Genomic DNA, 27,660 nt, shown 5'->3' on the forward strand with positions numbered 1-27,660 from the left:
TCAACTGATCAGGCCAACCCAGTGGCCTGGTAACACAAAGAATTGGAATTTGTTCGACAGAAAGAATTTGAGTCTCAGGTTCCAAACGTGTAGGTATGCTCTGTCTCTGGAGTCCCACAGTGCCAGCAGACATGAAATAACCTTAGCAGGAGCTCCAACTGGCTGGCAAAAAGCAACTGCAGCCAGACATCTCCTGAGGATTTTTCTATAAAGATGATTCTGCAGCCTTTTAACTGAGCAGACCCAGAGCCATGCCATCAAGTGCGGTCATGGTGCATTTTTATCAACTTGAATGGCTCTAAGTACGTAGTATATTTGCACATGTATGCTGTCCTTACTTGCAAGCCAACCCCTGTGGTACAAAACCTTGGGTATTTTAAAACTATTTGGCTTTCTCTCTTGTCATTTTCAAGCAGGAGAGGCATCAGGTCAGCCTTCCCAAAGTGATTTTTTGAGCTCATTGAGAAACAAATGAACAAACCACACCAGGTGGTATTTGCTTGCTACTCTGATAAAGGGTTTGATATAATGTTATAGCATTTTTTTTATTATTAGCAAAATGTCCTTGTGATACAGTAAGACATTTCGGTTGTACTCTCAATGTATGTTTTCACGGTGATGAACATGCCAAGCCATAACAATGCCTTTCAATTTCTTCCCTCTTCCCAGCTGAGCCATTATCTGGACATCGTGGAAGTCAATATTGCTCATCAGATTTCTCTGCGCTCTGAAGCATTTTTCCATGCAATGACCTCTCAGCATGAGTTGCAGGACTACCTCAGGAAAACCTCCCAGGCTGTAAAATTACTTCGAGAGAAAATCTCCAAAATTGATAAAGTGATGTGTGAAGGATCACTCCGAGTTTTAAGACTGTCGCTCACCAGAAATAACTGTATAAAAGCATACAATAAACTGAAGCTAATGGCTACTGTACACCAAACGCAGCCCACGGTACAGTTGCTGTTGTCCACTTCCGAGTTTGTTGGAGCTTTGGACTTAATAGCAACAACGCAGGAGGTGTTGCAGCAAGAACTTCAAGGCATTCACAGTTTCCGGTAGGTAACCATCTAAGAAAGCAGTAAAAAGCAAACAGAGCTAGAGGGTGTCAAGTATATTCTGCTGGCTGATGGGGGTTGTTTTACCTGTGTTTGCTCATTCCTAGAGGACATGGTACAAAAAGTACAACATGTAAGTAAAGCATATGTAGTGTGACTGCTGCATGTGCCAGATAAATTTTATTTTGGTGAACTTTTAATATCGAGATGCTCTGTACTCCATTCTTGTCAACAGGTGGTTTAGGGGTGCAGTGACTGGACCTTCATCTTGCAGGGTTTGTAGCCCAGAGCTGAGAGATGTTTCTAAGTGGTGGTCTGCAATCCTCATGCAGAGTAGGTCTGCCTCCAGCCTGTCCTTGTGCTGGAAGAAGCTTTGCAAGCAAAAGGCAGCGCAAAGCTATCAAACCATGACTCAAAATGTGGTCTGAGGCTGCCAGCTGGTCAGATGGGATGTGTTCAGCAGCACCTCCTCTTGGGGAGAGCTGTATTTACCACGGCCAGGGGTGCATCCTCCTGAGAGGGGTTCATCCCACTGAGAAATCCAGTTCTATAAGCTGCTAGAGTTGGGAAGAAACAGTGGGAAGGTGCTGCCTGAGCTCCTGCTGCTGGTTTTTCACTTGTTTGCTATGGTCATGGGGGTTAGTGAGTCCAGGGTCCTGTGCTGGTTGCTGCTGTTCATGGTGGATACTCAGAGCTCTGTCTGGGAGACGGTGCTGCACTGGGCAGGGTCCTCTGTGATATGCAGGAGCATCGGTACATCAGAATCCTTTCAGCTGGTGCAAAAAAAGCTATCATAACTGCTGTGTTCACTACAACAGTGTCATATGCAAAGCTGCCTCTGTGATACGATGCTGGTAGAAGCAGTGTATGTTAAATAGGCTCAGAGATTTGTATTAGCCAGTTGAGGAGCTGCCTACTTAGTTTCATAAGTTGATGCTATTTTTCTGTTTGGTTTTGAGGTTATGTGGTTCCTGCAACCCAAGGGTTTCCAGTTTTTGTAATTAAAAATGTGGTTGTTGCTCAATAACTGCAACACGAATATTGAGAACTTTATACGGTTGCTGCTGTGGTCCATCTGTGCTGACAAGCTCTGCTTGTAACACCCCTTTTAGCTGGTTTACAAAAAGAATCAAATTTTATGCAGGAAAAACTCAGAAAAAGTCCTTAAAAGAAAAATATCCCACTTTTTTTTTTTTTTTTTTTAAGCTAATAAACTTGACCAAGTCATAGTTGTATTTACATTACTGATACTGAGTGTACTTCTACAAACCTGAGACATCAATCAGAATTAGCTTTCTTTTGCAATCAGGTAAGCTAAGTTACATACAATGCTAGCAGAGGATGCAGTTCTGTTGTCATATTTGATGTTCCAAGAATGTGTCATTATTTTAAATTCACAATCAGATGTGTTACATACTTGCAGGTAAATATCTCGTCTATGAAAAACAATGTCTGTGAATAATGCCTAGTTGATTGATATGGTAGAATTGAAAAATAATTCATTTACTTCTTTAAAAAGTGATGTGAGTGGGAAAAATCCTCTCTGCCTTGGATAATAAAGGCTCAGAAAGCTGAATTAAATGCAGCCTCACTCCTCAGCCCCACCAGGGATGCAAACGCAGCTCTGTGTCTCTGACAAACCCAGCACGCTTGCTCCCAACTCTTACAATAGCCTCTGTGTGTTGCATGTCTGGAGAAATAATGTGCAATGAAAAGATGGGGATCTTGATGAAAACTGCTCAGTAGAATGTTGGTTTGGAAAACAATAATGATAAATTAATGCCATACACAAATACTTCAGCTTTTTTCCACAAAATAGTGAATGACTGTTCGTGGTTTGCTGTGAGCACGAATGCTGCAGCTCTCAAGTGAGATAAATACCTGTTTTATCTGGAGGAGGGAGAAGTTTCCAAGTAATTACTATCTCTTTTTTTTAATCTCTTTTTTTTCCCTAAAATATTCAGTATCTTTTTTTTTTTCCACAACCAAACAAAACAAACTTGTTGCTTTAGTGTATTGTGTGTGACAGCTTGTGGAGTTTGTTGTTAAACAGACATTGTTAGCTTTAAATCAAGCCATGGTGCAGCATCGTTCAATGCAAATTGCTGTCTTTAACATAGGTTAATATCCCCTATGATTATACGTATCAGTTACAGCATTATGATCGTTCCTAGCAACTATTGTAGGGTAGAATTACAGTTCTCGAGCTCTTTAACATTTGCAAGTTCATCTTTTTAATTAAAAAGATGAACAAACAACGTGTTGATTAAATTACAAATCTCTACTGCCAGTTTTTATGTTGTTTTTTCAATCCTTGTTTGGGGTGTTGGACATCCAGTACGTTTTTACACGGCTGTGTTGGCAAATCAGACTTCATACAGCAAAGCACAGACACCTGGAAGCACTGTTCTCGTCTGTATGCTTTTAATGAGTTTTTGCCCTGCACTAACAGTTTTACTCAAGGGGATTGTAGCCCAACTACAGTTGTCCAGCTCTTGTCGGACGTTTCCATAATTACGAGGCACAAGAGGGTAGGTTACGTTGGGTTTAAATACATGGGGCTGATTGTTACAGATACTTGGTGATCTCAATGGTTATTGGAAGCTGGAAAGCTTGGGAGTGTTTGGCATCTCCGAAGTTCCCAATTGTATTTTTACTCTGCTAAAAGTCTCTCTAGCTGGATGACTTTTAAAGACTAGTTGACATATCTGATGGGAGAAATTCCCTCATGGCTTTGTATGAAAACAGTTTGCAAAATATGGTTTAAAATCTGTGATATATGAAAAAGTATTTTTAAATCTGAATGGTCTAAAAATGGAAAATCTTAAAATTCTTGTGTTCTCTGAAAGCCATTCTGTTTTGTGAAGCTGCTCCTGTATCTCGGTCATATAAAGTAAATACCTTGACCGTATAAAAAGCTCAAATGTTTGAAGTGGAAGAATATTCAGCAAAAGAAGCATTTCTTTTTAGCAGCTAGATACAGTCAAGCGCTGAGTATTCTTGATTCTGGTTCCCTTCATTGGGAAGAGAGGGTACTCAGCATCTTCCGACAAAGTCTTCCATCCAATTTTAACGTTCCATTAACATTCAAGTCCATATGTTTTTGCTGCAAGGTGATGGTGTCTCTGAAAAATGTGTGGTTTCAGCTGCTCTAAGAACTGAAAGATTTGCGCCTCCCATTAAGCCAGCATTGATTGCATGGAAATTACCTGCTGGGTGGTTATTTTCTTCAGCTGTGAACTAATGATTCATTTTCAGGTTGATTATTGAGCTCATATCTCAATGGCTGTTTTTCTTAGGCATCTTGGCTCACAGCTTTGTGAACTGGAAAAGCTGATAGATAAAATGATGATTGCGGAGTTTTCAACTTATGCTCGCAATGATTTAAATAGACCCCTAGAAGATGATTGCCAAATTCTAGAAGAGGTACGTCTGTTATTGAAATAAACTGTCTGATGAGTATGTTTGCATCTGTAACATCCTTAATTAGCACCAGCTAATTAATTCAGGTCCCTGGTAGCAACATTATCATTTTGCACAATTTCTCATCCAAATTTTCCCCACACCTATTTGTACTTGATCTAATTAAATAATTGTAACTAACCATACAGAACTGCAATCCAGTCCTGCTTTATTTTATTTTATTTTATTTTTAAATAATCATTTCTAACTATACATTTTAAATGTATAATGAGTTTTAGTTTGGACACTTCATGAACCTCAACATGTAAGTGGAAGAGAACATGAACCCTTGTATCTGCTTGACTGTAAAACTTCAGTTTTGCAGTGAAAGCTGTGCATGTTATTCTTATTCTGCCTCCCTATGCACTTAAGAGTATTTACATCAAGCATATGGTTGCCCTGAGTACACACTTCATTTGCAGGGTATCTTCCTTTAAAGATCATAAATTTCTGAAGATCAAGCTATTGTGACTGCTTTTGAGCCAGAAAAAGATCTTTTCTGGCTCAAAAAGAAAAAGATGCGCATTCTTCTGGATCTTACCTGTGCAATTCTGCCATAATTGCTAGACCCTATGAATTGTTTAGTCTTGTCTAACCTGTGGGTTTGGTGCAATGTGGTGAGTGGCAGTAGTATTTAAATATTCCCACTTCTGCCCTGCACTTTCTCCCTGTCTCGATGCTGCGACGTGGTAGCCTCTCACTTGTGCTGGTGCAATTGTGTCGAGCGTCATTCTCGCTTGCGGTAAGGAAACTCATTAATCTTAGGAAATACGTAGGTTTTCAAGCACAATTGCACGAGCACAGCTGAGGAACAGGAATGAAAATAACTGTGAGGAAGGGACTCCGTTAGCTGGTATTGCCACAGGAAACTTTGTACGGTTAAACCATGACAGTAGTCTCAAGGCACTGGACTGATCTAAATTCTGTCCACTGCGTGTTTGATATGTGAACTCTAATTGCTGTGAAGATTCTTAAAATTGTTTCTTGTTTTCGTCTTGATGGTTTTAATGCGTTTCTTTTTCTTGATAGGAGAGACTTGTATCACTAGTATTTGGACTTTTAAAGCAAAGAAATCTCAACTTTTATGAAATATACGGAGATGAAATGATTATTACCGCAAAGAACATAATTAAACAGGTAAGCCAAATGTTTCAAACTCACCTGACAAGGTTGCCTCAACCTCTTAAAAATGTTTTTTGTTGTTGTTTTTCAAGTAGTTAAGAACAACTTTGAGATGTTTTGGTGGTGAATGATCTCATGTTTAGAGCAGCTGAGCTTACAACACAAAGGACTTCCTGAAGCACAAAAGTCTGTTTGCAGAGATGACTTTCTGCAAGAAGTAGGTACAAGTAGCACAAGTATGGCTGAAGATCACAGCTTTCTCTATGTGATTGCCATTATTCTGAATCCACTGATTTTAGCTCTTTTTTTTTTTTTTTTAGTACACAGCTTTCCCAGATAGTATAGTTGTGTCATAATACCATTTCAAAAAACAAAACAAAAACAACCAAAAAAAAAAAACCCGAACAACAAAAAGTTGGGTTCTTGGTGTAAGCACATTAAAAAAAGAACCAAGAAAAATCCCATTTGAAAAGAAAAAATCACCAGCAAATAATACAGAAAACATTACTTGCCTCAGTGCTAGCCCAGACCTAGTATAGGCACGTGGCTAAAAGCTGGAAAACATCCCTGCCTTTTCTGAAGAGAGCAAGGTGAGTTCATGACGCAGGTAGAGCTGCTTGCCTGTAAGAATTACTTCAAAAATGAACCTTTGCCCGCATTAGTCTGGTTGCATGCCACCTAGGGCAGTATATCTGTATTTTCAAACCAAAAGTCTTTGTAGATAAAAACAGCTAAAACCAAAACATGAACAAATAACTCCAGTTGCCTTCTCTGGAGAAAAATGCATGGATTGTTTTTGAACAGTGACGTGATGGCTTTTGTTTACAAACAAAAACTTAGGCTGAACTTTGAACATGTTTGGAGTTTCATTTTTTTACTCATCTTGTTTGTTTGTTTGCATGTACATGTGGGGTATTACGTAGTGGTGGGGTTTTCCCCCTTATAGAGATGTGATCATTTCAGGAGTCAGGTTGTGATGTGTATCCCAAAGACTGGGAGACAGTTAAGTGGTGGGTTTGCCATTAAAGGTCACAGCTGTGTTGTGAATCAGATTTGGAACTTCCCCAGCTTTTAAAAGTTTCGAATTCTTTTAATTCTTATTATTTTAAAAGTTTTGTTTTAAGCCATATTAGCTTCCCAAGTCCATCTTGGACAGCAGCCCTATGATTCTGTTGATCTGGTTGTGCAGAGTAGGTGTAGATAACAGAAGCCAGCGCTGCTGATGCTTATGGTGGCAGGATGAGAAGACAAAGAGATGTGTGTGACTGCACAACCGCTTCATGTAAGGACTTGGCTATGATACGAGTCCTTTCTCACTTTAGAAAGCAATTTAGATCATGTTTAGTGCCCCTGTCTCTCGCTACTTGTTTCATTCCCAACTGAAAGCAGTGGGGAGCTGGGCTGGGTCACTGCCCAGCTCCCTGAAAGCTCAGCGGTGGGTGAGAGCAAGCACTGCTTTCTAGTCGTGCTGTGTTACTGTAAGCCTGGACAAACAAGGGCATACACCTGTGTACAGCTGCATGAATGGGGAACACCAGGATAAACCTGTTATCTGCCCATCAGTCTCCTGGTTTTTCACTTGCCTATGTAGGCAGTCACGAGGAGACCTTTTTCTCTTTAAATTCTGCTTGCTCAGATAGCGGGCAGGTAGCACTCTGTTTTCCTGCTCACCCTCAGCCATACATTGCTTTCCCCATTCTGCTGGGAATATTTGTCTTTACATCATGATTTTTTCAGCCACCTCTGCTCAGTAATACATGTAGATGAAGTTTAATCAACTTCCAATATAAGTTTTTGCATTAAATTGGGAAAAGCGACAGGCTCAGAGTATTTCTGCGTGGCTTGTGGAATATGTTTGCGTTGTGGCCTATTGTCTGAACTTGTAAAGCCATTTTTCCTTAATAGAGGAAACCATTTCCCTCCCGTGTCTCAAATGTGTTTCCTGTTCAGGCGCGATGCTGGGCTGTTTTGGTCAGTACTTCAGTAGCTCTTTACTGCCAGGCAAGTGGAAGAGCAGAGATCTGTAAGCACTTCACTAACTCACTGCATAGTTCAGGAACAAGGTCTGTTTTCAAGAAGCTTCTGTACTGACCACCATTATGCAAAGCTCAGGTAAAATCAGTGTAGCTTGAGAGGGTTGCCCTCAGTCACTGGGTTGTACACAGCCACGTAAAGGTATGCTGCTGACTCATTTCGTCAGGTTATTGATTGATATTTGGAAGAAAACCCCTCCTTCAATCTAAAAAAAAGTTAATTTGTACCATGGGCTTACAAGGCAGTAACGTGAAAAGAGATCAGTGAGCAAATCGCTGTAAAACAATGGGTTTGGGATGAAAATTGATTGTTCTGGAGACCTGAAGTCCAGCTTCATGTGTACAAGCTGAAGGTGTTACCCCACAGCATCCTTTAAGAAAAGGCCACAGCACAGCAATCAGCGTGGAGAAATCTAGCAACAAATGTCCATCTATTCTGCAACTAGATGTTGGGGGGGGGTGTCTTGTTTTTTTTGTTTTGTTTTGTTTTCATTGATTTTTTTTTTTTTCTCCTTAGAGAAACAAGCTGTTAAATGCTACAAACATGTCTTTCCTTTTTGGTTTTCTTTCTCCTTATTTAACTTGAGGCTTATTGTGCATGCGATGAAATTCAGCAGCAGTTAGAAGCTAAGATCTTTTTTTTGTTTTGTTTTTCCCCTTTAAATTTGACAGTGTGTGGTTAATACGGTATCGCAGATAGAAGAAATAGATACAGAAGTGGTTGTTAAGTAAGTATACAGCTAGATTATTTTTTTTTTGTGGTGGGTGGGGGACAGGAGACGGATGCTTTCAGCACAGATAAATTAACCGTTCTAATTTTTGCTTCAGTTTCCCTGTAACCAAGGATTACCCTTCTGTTTCACCTTGAGCCTCTGCTCCTGTCTGCCTCTGCGAGAATATTGCATATTCCTTTTCTCGTTCAGACTCTAATGCTACAAATCTTTCCCTGAATTTAAATCTGCTACTGAAATAAATACTAAAATTCTCTGACCCTCATTGCATGAAGCCTAAACTACCGTACCTAGGCATGTGTTAACTACCTGAAGGCATTCCCTGTTGTTACAACCTGGGATTTTGTACCAAAATGTGTCAGTAGTTTCGATGCCTCCCATATGAATGAGAACAGGAGCCACCTGGAGAGGAGATCAGGCAACACCAGCTCTAAGAAATGGGCCAGCAGGACCCTCACAAAGCCCAGCAGATGCCATGTCCTGCACCTGGGGGGGAGCAACCCTTTGCTGGATGAGAGGCAGGGGCTGCCTGGCTTTGGAGCAGCTTTGCAGGAGAAAAGGTGGAGGAAATGATCCTTCCCCTCTGTTGGCACTTGTGAAGCTACGTCTGGTGGCTGTGCTCAGTTTCGGGCTCCCCAGTACAAGAAAAGCATTTAGATCCAGCAGAGGGCAGTGCTCAAAGGAGCTGGCTTTGTTCAGCCTCAGGAGTGGAGAGCTCAGGGGTGAGCTGCCTGCAGCTCTCCTACAGGAGAGTTCTGGTACAGATGGAGACAGAGCCAAGCTCCTCTGAGAGGAGGGCAAGGGGAGGACGAAGGGCAAGCAGGGAACAAGTTGGGAGCTGAGAAATGCTAACTGAATCTTAGAAAACGCAGGTTTTACTGTAAGGGTGGTCAAACCTAGGAAGAGAGGCCCAGATTGGCTGTGGGATCTCTGTCCTGGGACATATTCAACCCTTTTCTGGGCATGGCCCTCAACAGCCTGATCTAGTTGGACCTGCATTGAGCAGGGTTTGGACACGGGACCTTCAGAGGTCCCAGCTCCAGAGGATCCCCCCCAGCCTCTGTTTTTCTGTGGCTCTGATCCTTTTGGCTCAGTAAAGGGTTACCCCAAAACAGGAAAACCAAGCAGACTAGTTGATAAAGCAAAGTGAGCAGCAGAATCTGCCTGGTGTTCGTGCTGAAACTGAGAAAAGACTGGGCACAGCAGCATTTTTAAACATTTGGAAATTTGTTCACCATTCTCCAACGTTTACTATTCTGCAACTAGGCCCTAACTCTGTAGTAGAGGGTTTAACTTCTGTTTGGCCAGTGACTTTTCAGCCCTCTGCTGCAAAGAGATGACTTGCACTTTAATAGCAGAAGTGGTCTCATTGCAATGCAGCAAAATGGGCTTAAAAGCACGGCTTTTGTAATACTTGCAAAATGTTTTTATTTATTTTTTTTGTGGTCTAATTTTTTTCTACGTGATTTGTGAAACTGTTATTAACTCCCTCCCTTGGTAGTAACACATACTTATCTTGGAAAAGAGCACTATGCCCTGGAAAATGGTAAATGTGAGGCTTTTTTCTCTAACATGATCTATTTTTATGCACCTCCTTCACCGTTCCACTTGCATACCCTGTATTAATCATGACTGTTGTTCAGGTCATGTCTGTTGTGTTGCCAGATAAAAGTTTGCACAGTTTTCCTTATATTTACAATTCTACCTATAGCATAGTTATATCCTTTATATGCCAGTAGTCAGCATGGTTAGTAAATATTTGCTGTTTACTGAATACTGCTCTTTTTCTAGGCTTGCAGACCAGATAAGGATGATGAATTTTCCTCAGTGGTTTGACTTACTGAAGGATATTTTCTCTAAGTTTACCATCTTCCTCAAGAGAATAAAGGTAAGACATTCATTTACTGAGATTTTCATGTAGCTGGTTCAGACGTGACACGGGATGAAGCCGCTTCCCATTTGAAGTTTCAAGGTGTTCATTTTGATTATAGAGTTCAAACTTCTGATTGAAAGAGGGATATGTGAATATCGGCATCCAGGGCAGAAATGATTAGTGCTAACAAAGAGAGCATTGGGGAGGAGATAATACCTCTTGTAGCGTGATTACATCCATTTCAGGCTGCTGGGGATTAGGGCAGAACTTTTGTATGTGTCAGATTGCTCCAAATGAGGTTTCTTTCACTATTCTCAGAAACATCTGATATTGGTTACCATCAAAGACAGATGGGTCTGCCTCTGAATGCTAATTGCGCAACAGAAAATAAAGCCAGGATTTAGTTTAATTTTGCGGGGAAAAAGAAAATCTTTGCAGTGCGGGCTTGTGGTACGGGGTTCTCTTTTGCTGTGTAATAAAAGTTATGTTTGATTCCAGGCAACGTTAAATACTATCCGTAGCGTGGTTCTCTTGGTTCTAGACAAGAACCAAAGAACCAGAGACCTGGAGGACACCTTACAAAAGCACTCTGTTAAAGACAGCACGGTGGACACAGAAGTGGCTTACCTGACCCACGAGGGCATGTTTATAAGCGACGCGTTCGGCGAAGCGGACCTCCCGCCCGTAGCAGCTGACACTACCTCTCAAAGAAACACTTCCCCAAACAGCGAGCCCTGTAGCAGCGATTCAGTCTCCGAACCAGAATGCACTACCGATTCCTCATCCAGCAAAGAGCAAACGTCCTCTTCCGTTACTCCAGGAGGAGTGGAGATGATGTAAGTTAACAGAGACAAGGTGGTGGACGCTAGGGGCTGTTTGTGTGGTACAAAACTTACTTTGGAGGAATGTCTTTTTCCAGGCAAATGGTGTGGAGTGGCTTTCTGTGGTTGCCCATGCTGTCTGCCATCTGACTGCACTGTCCCTGTCTTGCCTTTGTTTTGTTAGCTTTGTTTTCATCTCTGTGCAGTGGTATAGGTACTGATTTTGTCACTCCTTACAGAAAAGGGCCCCTTCTGCTGTCTGTTTTGCTGGGGAGCCTTCTTATGTAGAAAGCAGGGGAAAATGCAAAGTCTGCCCTACATGAAAGGCACAGATCGTTTGGCATGGCCTTAGCTGGCAAAGGCATCTGTTCCCTGCATATGTCCACCGTGGCTAGTTTTTCCTTTCTCTTTTAAGCTGACTTCATGGAATACACCTTGGTGAATCCTAGTGAAAAATCTTCTGCTTGTCATCAACTCTGTGACTTGTATGATTAGACAAATACATCTCAGTGCTTTGGCAACGTAGGCAGTGCTGCCCTGTGGTGCTCCTGACTCCAGAGCTATAAACTTCTTGAACAACCTTTTATGCGTTCCTTATTTATGGCTGTAAGTCAGCTGCCTTTGTAAAAGAACAAGGCATAACACGTGTGGGGCTCAGCTCTGAGCCACTTCAAAAGCCAGCACGTCTGGATCCCGAGTTTTATGAAGCGAAATTGAAATACCACTTCTTACCCTGCTGAAGGGTGGAAGGTAGTGACTGGCCTGCTCACAGCTGCTGATTGGTACTTGGGTGTCGATCCTCCTGTGTCAGATTTGGTAGGGACCTTCCCCCTCTAAATCACAATGCTGGCTGAATGAGAATATAAAATAAATATGTTGTGTTTAAAAGAGATCCAGGCCAGAGTATATCCAAACACTCATCCTATGCTGTGAAAAAATACCGCAGTGAGGAGTCCAGGGGGTTACGGTGAGGAGCAAGGAAGCAGGAAGGAGTTGGATCCCAAATGGCCCGGAGCAGTTAGCCAAGTTGGCTAAAAACAGACCATCCAGACAGAGCGTCTGAGGTTGGTGTGAAACTGTTCCAAAATGAACTTGTTTCATCCCTTTTCTGATTTTCCTTGTACCTCTGCCCCACATACGGAGAGGGCTAATAAACTTAGGTAATTATGGCAACGTTAGCCCTGTTGCTGTGCTGTAGCATCCCAGGTTTTCTCCCTCCTCTCGCACTGTCAGCACTTGAACAGCCAGACTAGACCAAAAGATTGTTATCTTAACTAGTTAGCACATGGCATGGCTCTGCCGTTCGCCTAGCTTCAAAACAGCAGACAAGCCACAAGATTATTTTAAAGAACAGAGACTTAGGAGCCTGAAAGCTAAAAAGCTAGCAAAATAGGTGCAGAGTATCTGTGGCAGACCTTATACTTTCACTGGAAGAAAAATGCTGTGATACTCAAATATTACAGGAGTAACACTTAAAGATTAGTTCAGTAAACATTACTATTTACTGTATTAATACTGGTTGTGTGCTTTTTTATCTCAACTAGCAGCAATTAAGATATGGAATTAAAACAAAATCTAAGGACAGTGCAGTTGTGCATTTGCTTGTCACGGGGACTGACGTGACGTTGACAGCAGCTTGGATGGTCCCATCTGCGCAACGTGACTTTGGAGATTAACTGACTGTGTGTTTGACAGCTGCTGCAAGGTTCTTTCCTCCTTCAAACTGTGAGCAGAAATACTGTTTTTTATAAATTGATGCTCAAGCAAATGGCTCTGTCGTTTGTAGGATCAGCGACGACATGAAGCTAACTGAACTGGAACTGGGCAGGCTGGCAAACAATATTCAAGAGCTGCTTTATAACGCTTCTGATATCTGCCATGATCGTTCAGTCAAGTTCCTCATGGCAAGAGCAAAGGTAAGGAGCTCAGACCAGACCACAGTCGGTGTCTCATCCTTAATGAGCAGTTACTCCGAGTTAGTGGCTTAATGAGCGAGACTTCTGAAATGGCTTTCTCAATTGAAATTAACTCACTGTTCCCACTGTCACAGGTGCCTGATGTTAATTAAAGCCCAGAGCACACAGGCATTAACATACCATGTCAATGCAAGGCAATGTGGGTTTCTGCTACTTTTTGTTCTCCCTTTCTAATATTCTGACTTGCTGTCTTTGAAGTTCCATGCAGAGAATGCATATCTGTGACAAGATAGCTGCTTGCTATCAGTCAGCCTTTCATTTAGAGTTAAATAATGCCCCTCTTAAAATACTAGCAGCCCTCAGACATGCTGACTAATTGTTTCATGGCTTCTCTGAATGTTTGTGGTGCTAAGTCTCCTTACAAGGATTTTCTTTGCATTTAGGGTGGCTTCCTAGAGAAGCTGAATTCCAATGAGTTCGTCGCTCTTTCTCGGTTGATGGAAGGCTTCATCCTAGACACTGAGCAGATCTGCGGCAGAAAAAGCATGTCCTTGCGAGGAGCACTTCAGAGCCAAGCCAATAAATTTGTGAATAGGTTCCACGAGGAGAGAAAGACAAAGCTAAGGTATCTGGGTAGAAAGCCTTCATCTTCTTACTTGAATTTTATCATTCCCATGCAAACACAGATCTTCTGTTGCCTGGAACGCTTGTAATTCAGTTGTACTTAGCAGAAGTGGGGGCAGTGTGGAACACTGTTCTAAAACGCAGTTGTTTCCAATGGTTTTAGATTTTGACAGTTTTTATAACAGTTTCTTCAAAGTGGATTGTTCTATGATTATTTAAATAAAGGCAGTTAGTAGCTACAGGGAGAACTCCAAAGTGATCTTGAAGGGCTGAAATGTCCCATCTCAGCGGTTAGTAACTCCAGGATAGTTCACTCCCAACTGCTTTTAAAAACATTACAAATAATAAGAAACACACACACCCAAAAAAACCACACTTGGGAAATAGCCTTTCCAGTAATACACATCAAGTCCTTTTTGCTGTCATCCATCGTAAGTTCTTAAAGTTTTGGTATTTCTACATAATTTCAGTGGCACTGATCTCATGAGAATCTTTACTCCCTAGAAGGGTCCTTTGTCCTCTGATAGCTTGAATGAATGAATTGTTAGATCTCTAGGCCAAGGAGGGTGTTTTTCTCGTTTGCTACTGCACCTCTTTCTAATAAGGATTAATAATGTAACATTTTGGACCACTAGCTTTTTTTTTTTTTTAAATTACTGTATCTTTGGTTCCACGGCAGTACAGGCAAGAGAGGTGTCACAACAAGGTATTTCCTTTTCTAAGCCTCCTTTCTTTTGTCTTTATAACCAGCCTACTCTTGGACAATGAGCGCTGGAAACAGGCTGAAGTTCCTGCCGAGTTTCAGGATCTTGTCGATTCTGTGTCAGATGGCAGAATTTCTCTCCCTGAAAAAAAAACAACAGGTATGTATCGTGCAGTTCTACCATTACTCGAATTTAAACATGTTATCAACAAATAGTGCTGGTTAATGTTGATGGACATATTCTGAAGTCACTCCTGATCTGTGTTTGCTTTCTGGGTTCTGTGGGCAGAATCTAAAAGGAAGGAAATTGATAGTGGTGTGTTTTTGTTTTTGTTTTTGTTTTTTCTCCTGTCAATGGTGTTGAAACTTGGGCCAACTTTACATTTATTTATTTTTTTTTAATCCATTTAAATGTTAGCCCAGGAAGAGAGCTACTTTTTTATAGTAGTATTCACATTGTAGAGGCTTCCAGTCCATGCAGAAATTTAGTCTTTCCCCCAGAACATACTGCTGAAATGCTGCAAGGGACTGAGTAGCACGTGCATGTGCTCAGTCCCTTTTGTGTAAAACAGTGCTAGCTCTTCTTCCACGGCTTCATCTCCCAGTTGTTCCAGTGAAAGGCAGCATGCTACGTGGCTGCTCATGGAAGTGAAAACTTATGTACGTTCAATTATTTACCTCGCCACAGAAACCTCATTTGACCTCAGAGAAGTCACTTTTTTTCCCTTGTGCCTCATTTCCCCATGTGCAAAATGGGACTGCATAATGCATTTTTACCTTGTGGGTGTTCTCATCCAATATTGCAGTGATAAATGTGTGTGAACAGCTAGAACACGAAGAAAATATACACAGAGGGGAAGGAAAATGGCAAGAGATAAAGAGGAGGAAACTATAGTACTGTCGTGGTGTGGAAACCCTCCCTGCTCCCCCAAAAGGAGCACAGCAGAGATGGAGGGTGAGATGAGGCAATACTCACCCAAATCATGGAGCACAATACCAAAAGATGCTCATCTGCCATTCCTCTTAGAAGAAGCTTTTGCTGCTTCCTTCAAGCAGATAGAAAACTGGAGGCATCAAATTTAGCATGAAAAACTGCATCACTAAGAGCTACTGAGGGAAGTAGTGGTTTGAAGCTAAAATATTAATATACACAGCAAATCATTAGAGAATGCACAGTAGAAAACCTAGTGGCTTCTGCTTTTTTTCTTGTATTTCTAACCTGCTGCATTTGAAGTTTCTAAATCCATAATGACTGTGGGACTTCGTTTTTTTTTTCATCTAAAATCCCATCTGTATTCTAGCAGATACAACCAGCAAGGTTACTTACATTAATTATGAAGGGTGACACTTTTTAAATAAAGACATATTCCAAAGATTTATTCATTGTTTTCAAACTTGGGCTGGGGAACGCTTGGTTTCTAGAAATTAGCATTTTTTTCTGCTTCTTTTTAGTTTAACTCATCTTTTTCCTTTCTGATAAATGTTTTAGCTACTGAAGAGAGAAAGCCAACTGAGTTTCTTATTGTTGAAGGACAAAAATATGCAACAGTTGGGTAAGATGCATTTTTCTCTTAGCAGTGGGTTATTTGGCAAGTGTTTTTAAGTAGAATTGTGATAAATACTAATAACTTTAGCAATCTCATTTAAATAGAAAGAAAACCTTTTCTTGCACAGATTAGTTTCTTTTTTAGCTCCTGACCAGTTACACAGCATTGCAAGCTCTTCTGTATATTAAAATGCTTTTTATTCTCTGAATGACTGGACTGAACTTACGGTTTCATTTGATTTTTAGCAATTATTTCATGAAGACACTTACTCATGAAAATACAGATTTATCTTCATAGAATATTGTTTTTATTTCTTACAGTATAGGTTATCTCTGGCAAAATACGGTAGTCCACTACTGAACAATTGCTTATCTTACTCAGAATAAGAAATAAGATATGGGCTATCTCAGAAGCTGCACTCCTTATTTCGTGATATCCTGATTGCTTTACGTTTGAAAATAGTTTAAAACTGGCCATATCAGAGAGATTTTAAAATACATAATACTGAAACACTTCTTTCATTCAAAAGCATTCTGTGTTTCCGAAGACTGAGAGGCTTAAGCATTAAATATACATGAAAGTGTTTTTGGAGAGGGAGTAAAAGCAGGAAGATCTCACTCCCCAGAGTCCTAACATCAATTTACCCCAAACTTAAACCGAAAAGTGCTGATTTACATAATGTCTTTGACCAGCTGTCGTTGTTTCATGATGATGTGCCGTTGTTCAATTAGAAACAGAAGCTGATGGCTCAGAACTTCAGTGCCAGCCTACAGATATCACTGCAAAAGAGCATTTCAGGTCAAGTAGGAGCATTTGAACACACTCTGAAGGATAAAAATATGCTTAATAGACTATATATTAGAAAATTCATCTCTGCTCGTTTGAAACTTTATTTTTAGCTCCACAAACCTATTGTCAGCTTCACAGCGATACAAATACCGTTCCACACACTATTACGTACATTTTCATTGTATTAAATCAAAAACATTCACCAAAAAAAGGCTCGATGTTCCCCCCCAGAATTCTTCAGGTGCTTATTCTCAGTAATTGTTCTGCTTCTTTCCATACCCTGCTGCCTAAAAGAAGAAAGTGAATTTATATTTAGAAGTGTTAGAATATCTACTCTGAAATTTGATCTGGCCTCAGTTTTCTTGTCTTCTCTGCATTTGAGTTCAAGGGAGTGTACTTGCTCTGCGTGGAGTCTTCCTAATTCCATGCAGTACCTCCCAAATTCTCTGGTCCCCACTGAATTCATGGGAAATTACAGGTACTCAGCATCTTTAAATATTTGGTGCTGTTCCTTGATAGCTGCCTTCTTTCTTTTTGACTCCTCAGCACCCGTTGCATCCTTTTCAGTGGCTGTTGTCTACAGGCTCTGAATTATACCTGCTCAAAGTTGGCCAGAACTATGGAGTGTTACAAGAAAGGAGCTTTAGACTTTTTCCCCAGCTAACATCTGCACAGAGGCTTCTAGTTCCACAACAGTTATTTTTGGAGATTAAGAAGTTATGCTGATAAATATCAGAGGTTTTCTCTCGTATACATTAAGTGCTTTATCCACACACCACCCTCTGAAACGGGTATTCTTTATCTATGTTTTTTATGTTAAGTTTTTACCTCAGATCAGTTACTGGGTTTATTTAATGCTGTAGCCTCCAGCATTAGGTAGCTTTCTATCAGCATGACTGGCCTGTTTGTAATTTTGTGATATCCTGTGTTCACTGAGATAACGTATTTGGCTGTTTCCTCTCTTGCAGGACAGTATTGCTGTTAATAAGAATAATCCTTGAGTACTGCCAGTGTGTGGATAACATTCCTTCCATCACCACTGACATGCTTACCCGCCTGTCTGATTTACTGAAGGTATGACTCCAAGCATACGGTCTGTACTTGTCCAGGATATTCAGGGCAGCAAATATATCTTGCACTAATGTTTCGCATGCTTTTATGACTTGATATAGATGATACAAATTATCTAGAAACTATGCATTTGTTATTGTGTTGTAAGGTAAGTTTTTAAGTTAAGGGAATTGAAGATGCAATTTCTTGTGTCGGGAAGGCCGTCCTTCCTTTTGGTCACCTGGGATGTTTGAAATCCCATCTAGTAGTGTTTGTCATAGCTGCCTGTCCTTCGGGGTGAATGTAGGATTAATGCTACTGACAGAGAAGTGATTTGATTCCAGATGTCACCGAGATGTATCTGTATTCAGGAAGGAACCTATTCCCTTGATTTCTACAAGTCGGTAGAAATATGGTCAGTAGAAGCATGAAAAATAGTATAGGATGAAGCTGCTGTTGTAAAATGCAAAGATGATGAAAGACCAGGCCCTTTATTAATCTGCTTCTCTCTAGAGAAGATGAAAGCTGATACAGCGCAGATACTGCAAGGTGATACAAGTAAACAAGAATAAAAGGAGCACGTGAGTGCTTCTGAAACCTTTCTTATATATCCATAGCTCACCGGTTAATTCAGTTCAAGTTTTTCACTGATGTCTTTGCTCACAAAGGTTATACCAGGTTTTAGAGTTCTGAACATAAGCATAATTGATAAAAGACCAACAGATTATACTCTGCAAAAGTAGGTTTTACATAAAGGGGCTGTGGAGGGAACATACCTGGGGAGAGAGTCCTTTAAATAATCTTCCTTTTGGCTAGTAGTTCCTATCTGAATATCCAGACACAGGCACACTCCTTCCTGAAGTCGTCACTCAGCTTCATCCGCAAACCTTCCCCTTTATAAGTACCACCCAAGGAGAATCAAGCTAGTTTGGGACTGGGATCCTTCTCTTTCCACCTTGTTCTCAAGCTACTGCTTCACACAGGACTTGCAGCACCTTTTTGCAGGCAGGCAGAACAGCAGCAGCTGCCTCAGACTTGGCCAGATCTGCATCTCTGTGTTATGTCTTTCTCCCTACCATATCTCGTTAGAGCTCTGCATGAATTAGGCATGTTTTATTCCTTGGTACCCAAATAGCATGTGCAGTTCAGTTGTTGTAGTTCCTGTCTCTGTGGCAGCGAGGTGACCATCAGAAAGATGACAAGAACCAAAACAAAAGTGCATTTTTTTTATGTTTTGGGCAAAATAAGAGTTCCTTAAAGGTGTCCTTGCAAGTTGCTGTACTTTGTGTGATAATTGCATGACAAATGTAACAAGAGTTAGTCTGTATTGTGATTGGAAGCTGTGAAGTGGTTCCCAGATGATGAAATTTGAGCTGTGGCTGTAACCCGAGTGAAACAACACCTGTGTTTCATCAAAAACACAACCATTGTTACTGGAGTTTACCTGGCGCAGACAAGAGAAGGTTTGCAGCCATGGTTCCAGAATGTGGAGATGCTTTCCTCCAAGCAGACACAAGGAGGGGGTATTGCTCTTTTGATGTTTCAGACACGCTACTTCCTTGCTGCTTTGTCTGCAACAGGCCATCCGGTAAGTTAGCAATATCCCTGAAAGGTAGGGGGAGAGTGCAAGCGTCCATCATCCTTTATAGAACATGCTTCTAATGGTCTGCCACACAGTTGATGAGCTGGCGCTAACCTAAGCTAAATACCTCAGAGGAGCTTAGGCTGTGTAGGATGTCTGCTCAGTGGATCTGCTTCTGAAGTCCACCAGGAGGCATAAGAAAAGGCCTTGCTTTTCAGGAGGAGGGGATGAAGCGAATGTCAGACAGTTTCAGATCCTGACTTCTGACTGAGAGCAGAGTAGATTATGCCCCTTGTCGGCTCAGGGACCACGTGTAGCTCAGTTTCATCTGTGAGCACTAGGTCTGGGTTGCTTTTTTTGCCCTCGACTCGCTACTCTAGCAGCCCAGAGCAGGTGCACATCTGCTGCTCACAGCACATCCCCTGCGGTCCTGAGTTTGGTGACTAGTTTCAGGCAATAGCTTGAAAATAGTACAAGAAAAGGTGCCATCTCTTTAGGTTTAACCTCCTGATTTCCACCCCAGTGTCTCAGTTCTGCTCAAACATGAGCCCTGGAACTCCTGTCCATTTAGCACAGGGCTCAGGGACAACAGCAACAGTTCCTTCATCACTGCTGCATCACCCAACCTGGCCTAGAGTATTTTGGGTCTTGCGTGGGAGAGCAGAATTCCAGAATAAGACTGACAGTTCCTCTTAGCACATCCTTAACCTTCCAGAGACCTCGTTGGCCTGTGTGCATTTAATTACTTCTTTCTGCTGGAGCTGAGTTAGGAAGATCAAGTCAAAAGTCATCCATTATACCTGGAATTCTTGTAGCTTTGTTTTTTGATGTTGCTTCAAGACTTCTGTGCATCATTTCCTAGATCTCAGCACTCTGTAGTGTTATAAACACAAATTTGGCTACTTCAGCAGCAGTGAGTTTGTTTTTTTTTCAAGCTTCCTGTAACGTGAACAGTGTGAAAAGTCTGGAGCCAAAGTTAGAAACGAGTCCTTTTGATATTTTCCATTCTGGTATTAACACTTCTACTCCCTCCACTCTACTTAGCAAAACTGGTGAGATTTTTACCCTTCACTTTGTCCAAGGCCCTGGTTTCAGAAGAACATTTTTTTAGATTTCTAGTACAAAGCTGCTAGTGTAGTGCCTTCAAAGTAAGGCAGAACGTAGCTAGTCTGCAGCACCTCTGACTTAATACTCTATTTCTAGACTCAGAGAAACCTCACCCAAAGGTCTCATACAAAAGCAGAAATTAGTCCCCGGATTGAAGTCACTGACTTGCTAACTGTATTTTTAATAACATTATTTCTACTTCCATTTCATGAAGCACTGCCTTGAGTGCTTTAGCCTAAGCTGAGTCAAAAAATACTACAGACCAGTGACTGCTGAAATTGGCTTTAAAAAAAGTTCCTTCTGTCTTACTAGTTAATAGTCATGGACTCGTCTGTAGTATGAGTATGTGAAACCCCGGTAGTGCCTTTGTTTATTTTGTAATCATCTGTTTAACCTTGCACAATTCTAATGATAGTATTTCTAAACTGTGGCTATGTGTCGTTCTTACAGAGTCAGCATACCTTTTCATTATCTTTTTTTTGGTCTTGTAGTATTTCAACTCTAGAAGCTGCCAACTGGTGCTTGGAGCTGGCGCGTTGCAAGTTGTTGGCTTGAAAACAATCACTACAAAGAACCTAGGTAAGGATTTCTGTATTTGAAGTGTCAAATCTTGTATTCCTGTCTGTTTAAAAAACAAACAAATCAACCACTAAACATTTAGGATAAGCTATTCTTGTGTTGTGGTGCTGTGTGTGGAGCACAGGCAGTGATAAAACCTTCCTTGTTAGAAGGTAAAACAAATATAAAGGGTAATGAGTTGTCTGTTCAAGGGGTGCACTAAAATCCATCAAATTCCTTTGCTGTCTACCGCTTTGCTTCACAAATACAAAGCTCTTCTCTGTTGTGAGAAGGAAATAAACAGGCTAGTAAGTTTTTCCATGAAAATGTTTTGCCTGTGGGAAGGCGTAGTTACTTTTTCAGTGGTGACTTTGGCATGCTTGGGAGCTGCTCAGCGTTTCAGCCTTGAGACTGGAGGTATGTAGGTAGAGGAATCCAGCCAAACGCCAGTCTCGCCGTGTGTTTTGCTGAGCTGTGCTGTCCCATCTGCCCTGTGGTGCTGTGTTTTGTAATGCAGTGTCCAAATGCTGCTCCTGTGGGTTATAACCGCGTGTCAGTAATGTGCAGAATGATTTCTGCGGGTGGCTCTGAATCAAACAGTTAGTCTTTATGTGGTCGAATGGCTCAGTGCAGTCAGGTAAATTAGGGCTCTGTGTCTGTGTGCTGAATCCAAACTCTGGGCTTTAGAATCTCTCATTTGAAGGGTGCAGCTATTTAGCTGAATTGGCAGTGCAGAGTTTGCTGCCTGGGTTGCTTTATCTACCCTTTTCAGGGAGAGCTAGGTGTAGGCTTCCATGCTGCAGAACAGCCTGACATGGTGCTTCAGACCCCTCAGTTTTAAACTCAAATGAAGTGCCTTTGGTGGCGGGTTAAAGCAGGTGTTTGAGCTCCCGGTTCCCATGTTTCAGGGTGTACTGATTACCAAACTGCATTTAAGTTCTAAAAAGAGATGAGCTTGAGGGTGGTATGAGAGGCTTCTGGCCAGGGAGCCACGGGCTGTGGTGTTGCAGCAGACACAGGTGAGCAGAGAGAAGAAGCTGCATTCAGGACCTTGCTCCAGAAGGCTTGGCGATCGTGCTGGCACCACCGCATGTCCTGCTGCTGGCTCAGGAGAAGCTCAGTTTTGGGAATCCTGCCGGCACCACAGGCAGGAGCTGGCTCTGGGCAGCTCGGCGCTGGCAGGGCAGTGTGTTTGTGTACATCTGTCGGGGGAGAAATGTTGGTGCCTTGAGAATGTGGCTGCCGAGGTTAGGTAGCTGATGAGTCAGGTCTTGTGAGATCTCTCTGATGTCTGCATGTGCTCAGGGCTCAAAATGTCAAACAGACACTTAAAGCCTCTTGTAAAATCAGTCCCTTATCCCATATCTTACAGAATCTGGGTGTGAATTGCCAGGTACTCGTCTGGTGTCTCCACTGGGTGGGGTCTTCTAGGGGGAAAAAGTGCTGACCTCCTGCCTTGTTACCTTGTTTGGTTGTTTTAAAGCATATTAAATGGCATTAGGTCTATCTCAGTCATGTTACAGCAGACACAGTCTATACCAAATGACTCTTCTTGTGTAATAATTGTTGTTTTTCTTTTCCTCTCTCACTTCTGGATTTACAGCCCTTTCTTCACGCTGCCTACAGCTAATCGTACACTACATTCCTATTATCAGGGCTCATTTTGAAGCTCGACTGCAGCCGAAGCAGTTTAGCATGCTCAGGCATTTTGACCACATAACAAAGGTAATTCTTTTGGCGTTTCCTAATTAAACGGGAAGTTCTGCCTCTCAGTTGTGCTCTGAAAAATACGAATGTCATTAGATAATAAATAAAAGCCATTCTCTTTCATTACAGGATTATCACGACCACATAGCTGAAATTTCAGCGAAGCTTGTTGCCATAATGGATAGCTTGTTTGACAAACTATTATCCAAGGTAATGATTTACAGAAATAATTATACACACTGGAAATTGCAGTTGGAGGTCTCACTGTATACAGTCTGGATGTTTCAAATGAAGTCTTAAACTTTCCTCATCAGGAGTTGTTTGAACATCTTAGAACTTTCTGTATACACAGTTTAGTGCAGTACTGGGGAATTTATTTTGTCCTAACACTTGCCACATGGGTGTCATTCATCTTCACCCCCAAAAAATGTTGATTTACTCCTTCATCAGTAATGGGCGTGCTTTGGCTGGCGTGGATGCTCTGGTGTTTAGGAGCTGAAGCGCTCTCCTGCCTTGGGCAGTTTTATCCCTGACAGCTTGTCTGCAGTCAGGTTGCTGCTGCTGCCTCTTGCCTGTCCCAAAGAGCTGGTTCCCCTTTCCTGCATTTCCAGATGGTGCCTCTGTGTGTGTAATTTCCTGCAGCTGAGGAAACAGCAAAAAAATGCTGAGAAGGAAATTTTCTTGAGGGAAGGATCTGCTCATTGATAGGGCTGCAAGCCTGGGGACTAGAAGTCTGTGCTGAGTAGTTCCTGCTGCGTAGCAGAGCTGATGGCTGTGCCATTAGGTTCTCTTAGTGTTTTATGAGTGCCTGTCAGCTCAACAGGTTGGCCCTGGGCAGGCTCCAGTCGCTGACTCACCTGGAGGCTGCACCTCTTGGGGCTACGGAAGAGCCTCTGCCCCAGGACGGGCCTGTTGGGTTCACTGATCTGCTGGATAAAGCATGTGAGCATTTAAAGCTTAGTGCTTTGCTTTGGCTCTTATGCTCTTAAAAAAAAAAAAAAAAAAAAAAAAAAAAAAAAGCTCTTTCATGAGAGAAAAGGATTAATCCTTCAGCGTCAGATTTGATTGATTGACCTTGGCCAACCTCTTCCTTGTGGCAGCTTGTGAGAATCGCAGCATCTCCGTGCTGGGGCACGGGTTGGTGTGCAGGGGGTTTCACTGCAGTGGGGCAGCTGTAACAGGCAGAATTTCTGTCTTCCTTGCTGTTCCTTGCTGTTTCTATTATTTTAGTGTTTGTTGTGTATTCTGTGCTGTGCTTTTTCTTGTCATGTGTTTCCTTTAGCCACAGTGTCACCTAAATGTAGGGAAAAAGTCCAAAACATTTAAGTAAGAACTTTTTTTCCCCTCTGTTGTGTTTACATTTTGAACACATGTTTATGCCCTTTTCTGAAGCTCGTAAATAGCAGTTCCGTGCATGGCTTTTTGATCACTTTTTGTTACTCCTTGTGAAAGTAAAAAACAAATGCAGGAATGTTGGTCATCGATACTAAACAAGTTAGCCCACAGCAGATCATGAACACGCTTTTTGTTCCTGATGGTAGTTAGTGGTCATCTATCCCCTACTGTCCTTCCATCTTTGCAGCCTGCTCACCTCTTGTGAGCTGGCAGGAGATACAAACGGAGAATATTCCTGTTCTATAAAGGTCCTAAAGGCTTGAGTGAGAGCGCCTGGCTCATAGGAATGCAACCCACAGAGTACAGAAGAGGAGGCCATGTGTTGGTTTGCCTCCCTTCCTAACATATCCCATAATTTGGCTCCTCTTGTTCCTGCAGTAATAAAGTCCTAGCACTGCAGGCAGTGCTTGGGCAGCGCAGGAAACTGATTTCTGCCTTCCCAAGCCCTGCAGAGCAGGAGCTGTGCTCTGCCACCCCACCACCACGAGGCCGGGTGCTCTGCAGGGAGCTGTACCGGTGTGCAGCCAGCTCCCGGCATCCCTCTGGTGGCTTTGGCACTGGCGTAAAGAGAGAACAGGGATGTGTAACAGCTATAATTAACAGTTTTAAAAGGCATAGGTTTTTAGAAAGGGATAAACGTTCATGGAAAAAACAAAACAGGTGGGGTTCTTCGCTTCTCTTGCAGCTTGCTGTCTTGTGACTGGTTGGAAGGAAGAGCAGTGAATTTTTGTCTGATCCCTCGTGGCGTTACACGCTGCTGACCTTAGCGGGAGATAAAAATGGCCAGCTACGTGCAGGGCTGGAGCTCATGTTTCTTTCTGGTGCTGTAGCTTTTTCCCTGTCATCATGAGGAGTTTGTCTGTAGTCATGCAAGAGCCTTAGCTGCGGCTTGCCAGTTCCCTCTGGCTTTTCACCACGCTGGTAAATCGTAAATCGTTTGTTGCCTAACTCGCGTCTTGAGGCACAATCCCGGGCGCTCTGTGGTTGTCCCACGCAGGGAGCAGGGCTCCTGGAGCACTAAGTACCACCTTTCTGCTGCTTCTATTAGTTATTGGTTTGGCTTTTCCTTAAAGACTTTTTCAGAACTCCCCACTCCTTTTTTCTCCCCCACTTGGGCAAGCTTTGTTCTCTTTCACAATTCAGGCCAGCATATGAGCGAGCATCTCCTCCTATATGCTGGTAAATTATTAGTGAGCATGAGTCAGGCCTTGCGCTGAGTTGTGCAAGCCTGTGTGGGGAAGGATCGCCCTCCTCAGAGAGGCAGACCCACGGGTGTTTAACCCAGGCCCCCGCTAGCACAGCCTCTCCCCCAGGAGATGAAGAAGAGCTGGCTTCGCTGCTGCTGCTGGGATAGAAGTACCTGGAAAAACTAAGCTCACATTCAGATTTTCCCTTTCCAGGGTGGGGACGTAAAAGTTTTGTTCCCTTTGCAGCAAATCGCTCGCCTTCTGGTGGTTTCCATGCCTCGTTTCTCAGATCTCGGGCGCTGTTAGAGAAAAGAAGTTTCCTACTTTGCTTTCCCAGATATTCCTGCAGCAGTTTGCGTTAGCTTCTTGGCCCACACTGAGTTGTCAGCACCTTGCATTTTATGCTTTTCTTCCCTCGTTCCTTCAGAAATTTGTATGCATGCAATCTTAGAGAAGCAGTCTCCTCTGGTGAAGTTCTGGGGGGCATATTCTTCAGAGGTATAATCGTTTCTGTCAGGGATCCTGGCGAGAATATAAATCCAAAGAAGAGTGGAGTGGGCCAGCTAGCAGGGCACATGGCGTGCATCTCTTCAGCCACTGCAGTGATTATTCTGTCCGCATCTGTAATTCATAGGGTAATGGAAACCAACAAAAATAATAAGCGAGGAGAAGCAATTAAAACTAACAAAGATGAGCAGATGAAGTTGGGAAATTCTCAGCTTTCATAGCGCTTTGAATGCGACTGTTTAGAAAGCAGGAAGTGATAAAAGATTGTACGATGTTTTGGGAGCCACAGATCGTGCCCAGTGACTGCTTTCATTTGTGGTGTGCTAAATGAGCCTTGGTCCACGACACCGTTAGCAGCAACGCGGGGCTTTAGGTGGCCGATGGAAACTTTCCTGTGAGAACCAGTTAGCCGTGGCAGAAAGGAGTAAGGGCTTTTGTTTTTATTTCCAGTATGAAGTGAAAGCTCCTGTTCCTTCAGCGTGCTTCAGGAATATCTGCAAGCAAATGGCAAAGATGCACGAAGCTATATATGATCTCCTTCCCGAGGAACAAACTCAGGTGAATGTTATTTTTGAGATTCATGTAACACCTCCTTTGCAAAGTCACATTCACTGTGTAACAGAGAGACTTCTGCTTTATCTGTGAACGGGGGGGAAATACCAGGTTTTTGCAAAACCCACACATGAGAGGGGTTGGCAGCAGTCACGTAGACAGCTTGGTCTGAACCGAAATAAACATTTGAATGTGCAGCAAGAACAATGAGACACACAAAATTAACTGGTTCCAGCATTTGGAGCTGTGGTTTCATGTCTAGAGAGGTGGATCTTCAATTCAGACATTAGTGCTGAAATTGTATGCAAATGGCAGCATTCAGGGCTCAAAGACAGCCCTTTGGGGGAATTCTTCTGTAACACTGCTCAAACACAGTGGGTTCTGAAGGCCCCTAAACGTATTTTGTGGCCAAATTGTACCAGATAGGCTTTTCTAGTATTTTGCTGCAGTTGAGTCTGCTGCAGAGTTGTAAATCTAAGGGTAGGAAGGGCCGATAGTCACTGAATGTGCTGAGCTGTAGGTTCTCTTTTTACACTAAATTAAATGTTCCCTTCAAACAGTTTTTGTACTTCCTCATGGAAAAAAGACTGTAAGTGGTTGTAGTTCAGGAAAAAGATACGTTGTCTTCTAGCCTGAATACAAGTTGCCAGATGATCCAGAGGAACAGGGAAGAAAAAGGTCATGTTTAAAAGAGTGTGTCTCTAAGTGCAACATGTAACAGATAAGGCAGGGGTAATACTGTCCTGTAGGTGATGTATTGAGGGAAAGTCACACTAATTGCATGAATAAAACAGGTCAGTGTGATTTTAGTTATTTGCAAGGTATTTCTTCTCTGTAGGCAATGATGCAAGCATGGGGATGGTTCCTTATTCCCAATTCTTTGGTTTCTTCCAGATGTTGTTTTTAAGAATTAACGCAAGCTACAAACTTCATCTGAAGAGGCAGCTGGCCCACCTAAATGTAGTCAATGACGGAGGACCTCAGAATGGGTGAGTTTGAGCACTTCTTCTACCGCTTAATTTAAATGGGTGGACATTGTCCTCTGTAAGAAGTTTGGAAAGCAGAATGCAGCCACACTCCCATATTTTTTATGGATTTGTTTGGAGCCGCCTTATGATAAGGGACATCACCATCGGAATGCAATCAGCTTGCTAACAGGCGGGGGAGTTGGGCACTGTCTTACTGGAGGCCTGCTCTGAGACTTGTGTAGGGCTCCTCAGTTTGTGAATTGCTTTTTCCCCTTCGGTGTGACAGCAGCAGCCACATTTTAACTTGCAAGAATCGAGTGATCCTTGAAGCAGTGTTAAAATGTGGATGATGACTCATGGTGCTAGCAGAG

The 27,660-nt window shown here is 42.3% G+C and overlaps 1 protein-coding gene across 2 annotated transcripts in view; it reads left to right on the forward strand.

The window, feature by feature from the left end:
* The window catches only part of VPS54 (VPS54 subunit of GARP complex), a 49,542-nt gene that overhangs the window by 18,625 nt on the left and 3,257 nt on the right, over positions 1-27,660 (forward strand). For both annotated transcript variants that reach the window (XM_084512745.1, XM_084512746.1), the window contains 16 exons: positions 670-1,055; positions 4,355-4,481; positions 5,547-5,654; positions 8,345-8,400; positions 10,195-10,291; positions 10,775-11,112; positions 12,884-13,013; positions 13,457-13,638; positions 14,388-14,500; positions 15,830-15,893; positions 17,645-17,750; positions 20,907-20,994; positions 22,577-22,698; positions 22,810-22,890; positions 26,220-26,327; positions 27,216-27,310. In XM_084512745.1, coding sequence (XP_084368871.1) covers positions 670-1,055; positions 4,355-4,481; positions 5,547-5,654; positions 8,345-8,400; positions 10,195-10,291; positions 10,775-11,112; positions 12,884-13,013; positions 13,457-13,638; positions 14,388-14,500; positions 15,830-15,893; positions 17,645-17,750; positions 20,907-20,994; positions 22,577-22,698; positions 22,810-22,890; positions 26,220-26,327; positions 27,216-27,310 — 2,201 coding nt within the window. The remainder of the gene's footprint in view (positions 1-669; positions 1,056-4,354; positions 4,482-5,546; positions 5,655-8,344; positions 8,401-10,194; positions 10,292-10,774; positions 11,113-12,883; positions 13,014-13,456; positions 13,639-14,387; positions 14,501-15,829; positions 15,894-17,644; positions 17,751-20,906; positions 20,995-22,576; positions 22,699-22,809; positions 22,891-26,219; positions 26,328-27,215; positions 27,311-27,660) is intronic.

Source organism: Aythya ferina (genome assembly GCF_964211825.1).
Source record: "Aythya ferina genome assembly, chromosome: 3".
NCBI classification, from domain to species: Eukaryota; Metazoa; Chordata; class Aves; order Anseriformes; family Anatidae; genus Aythya; species Aythya ferina.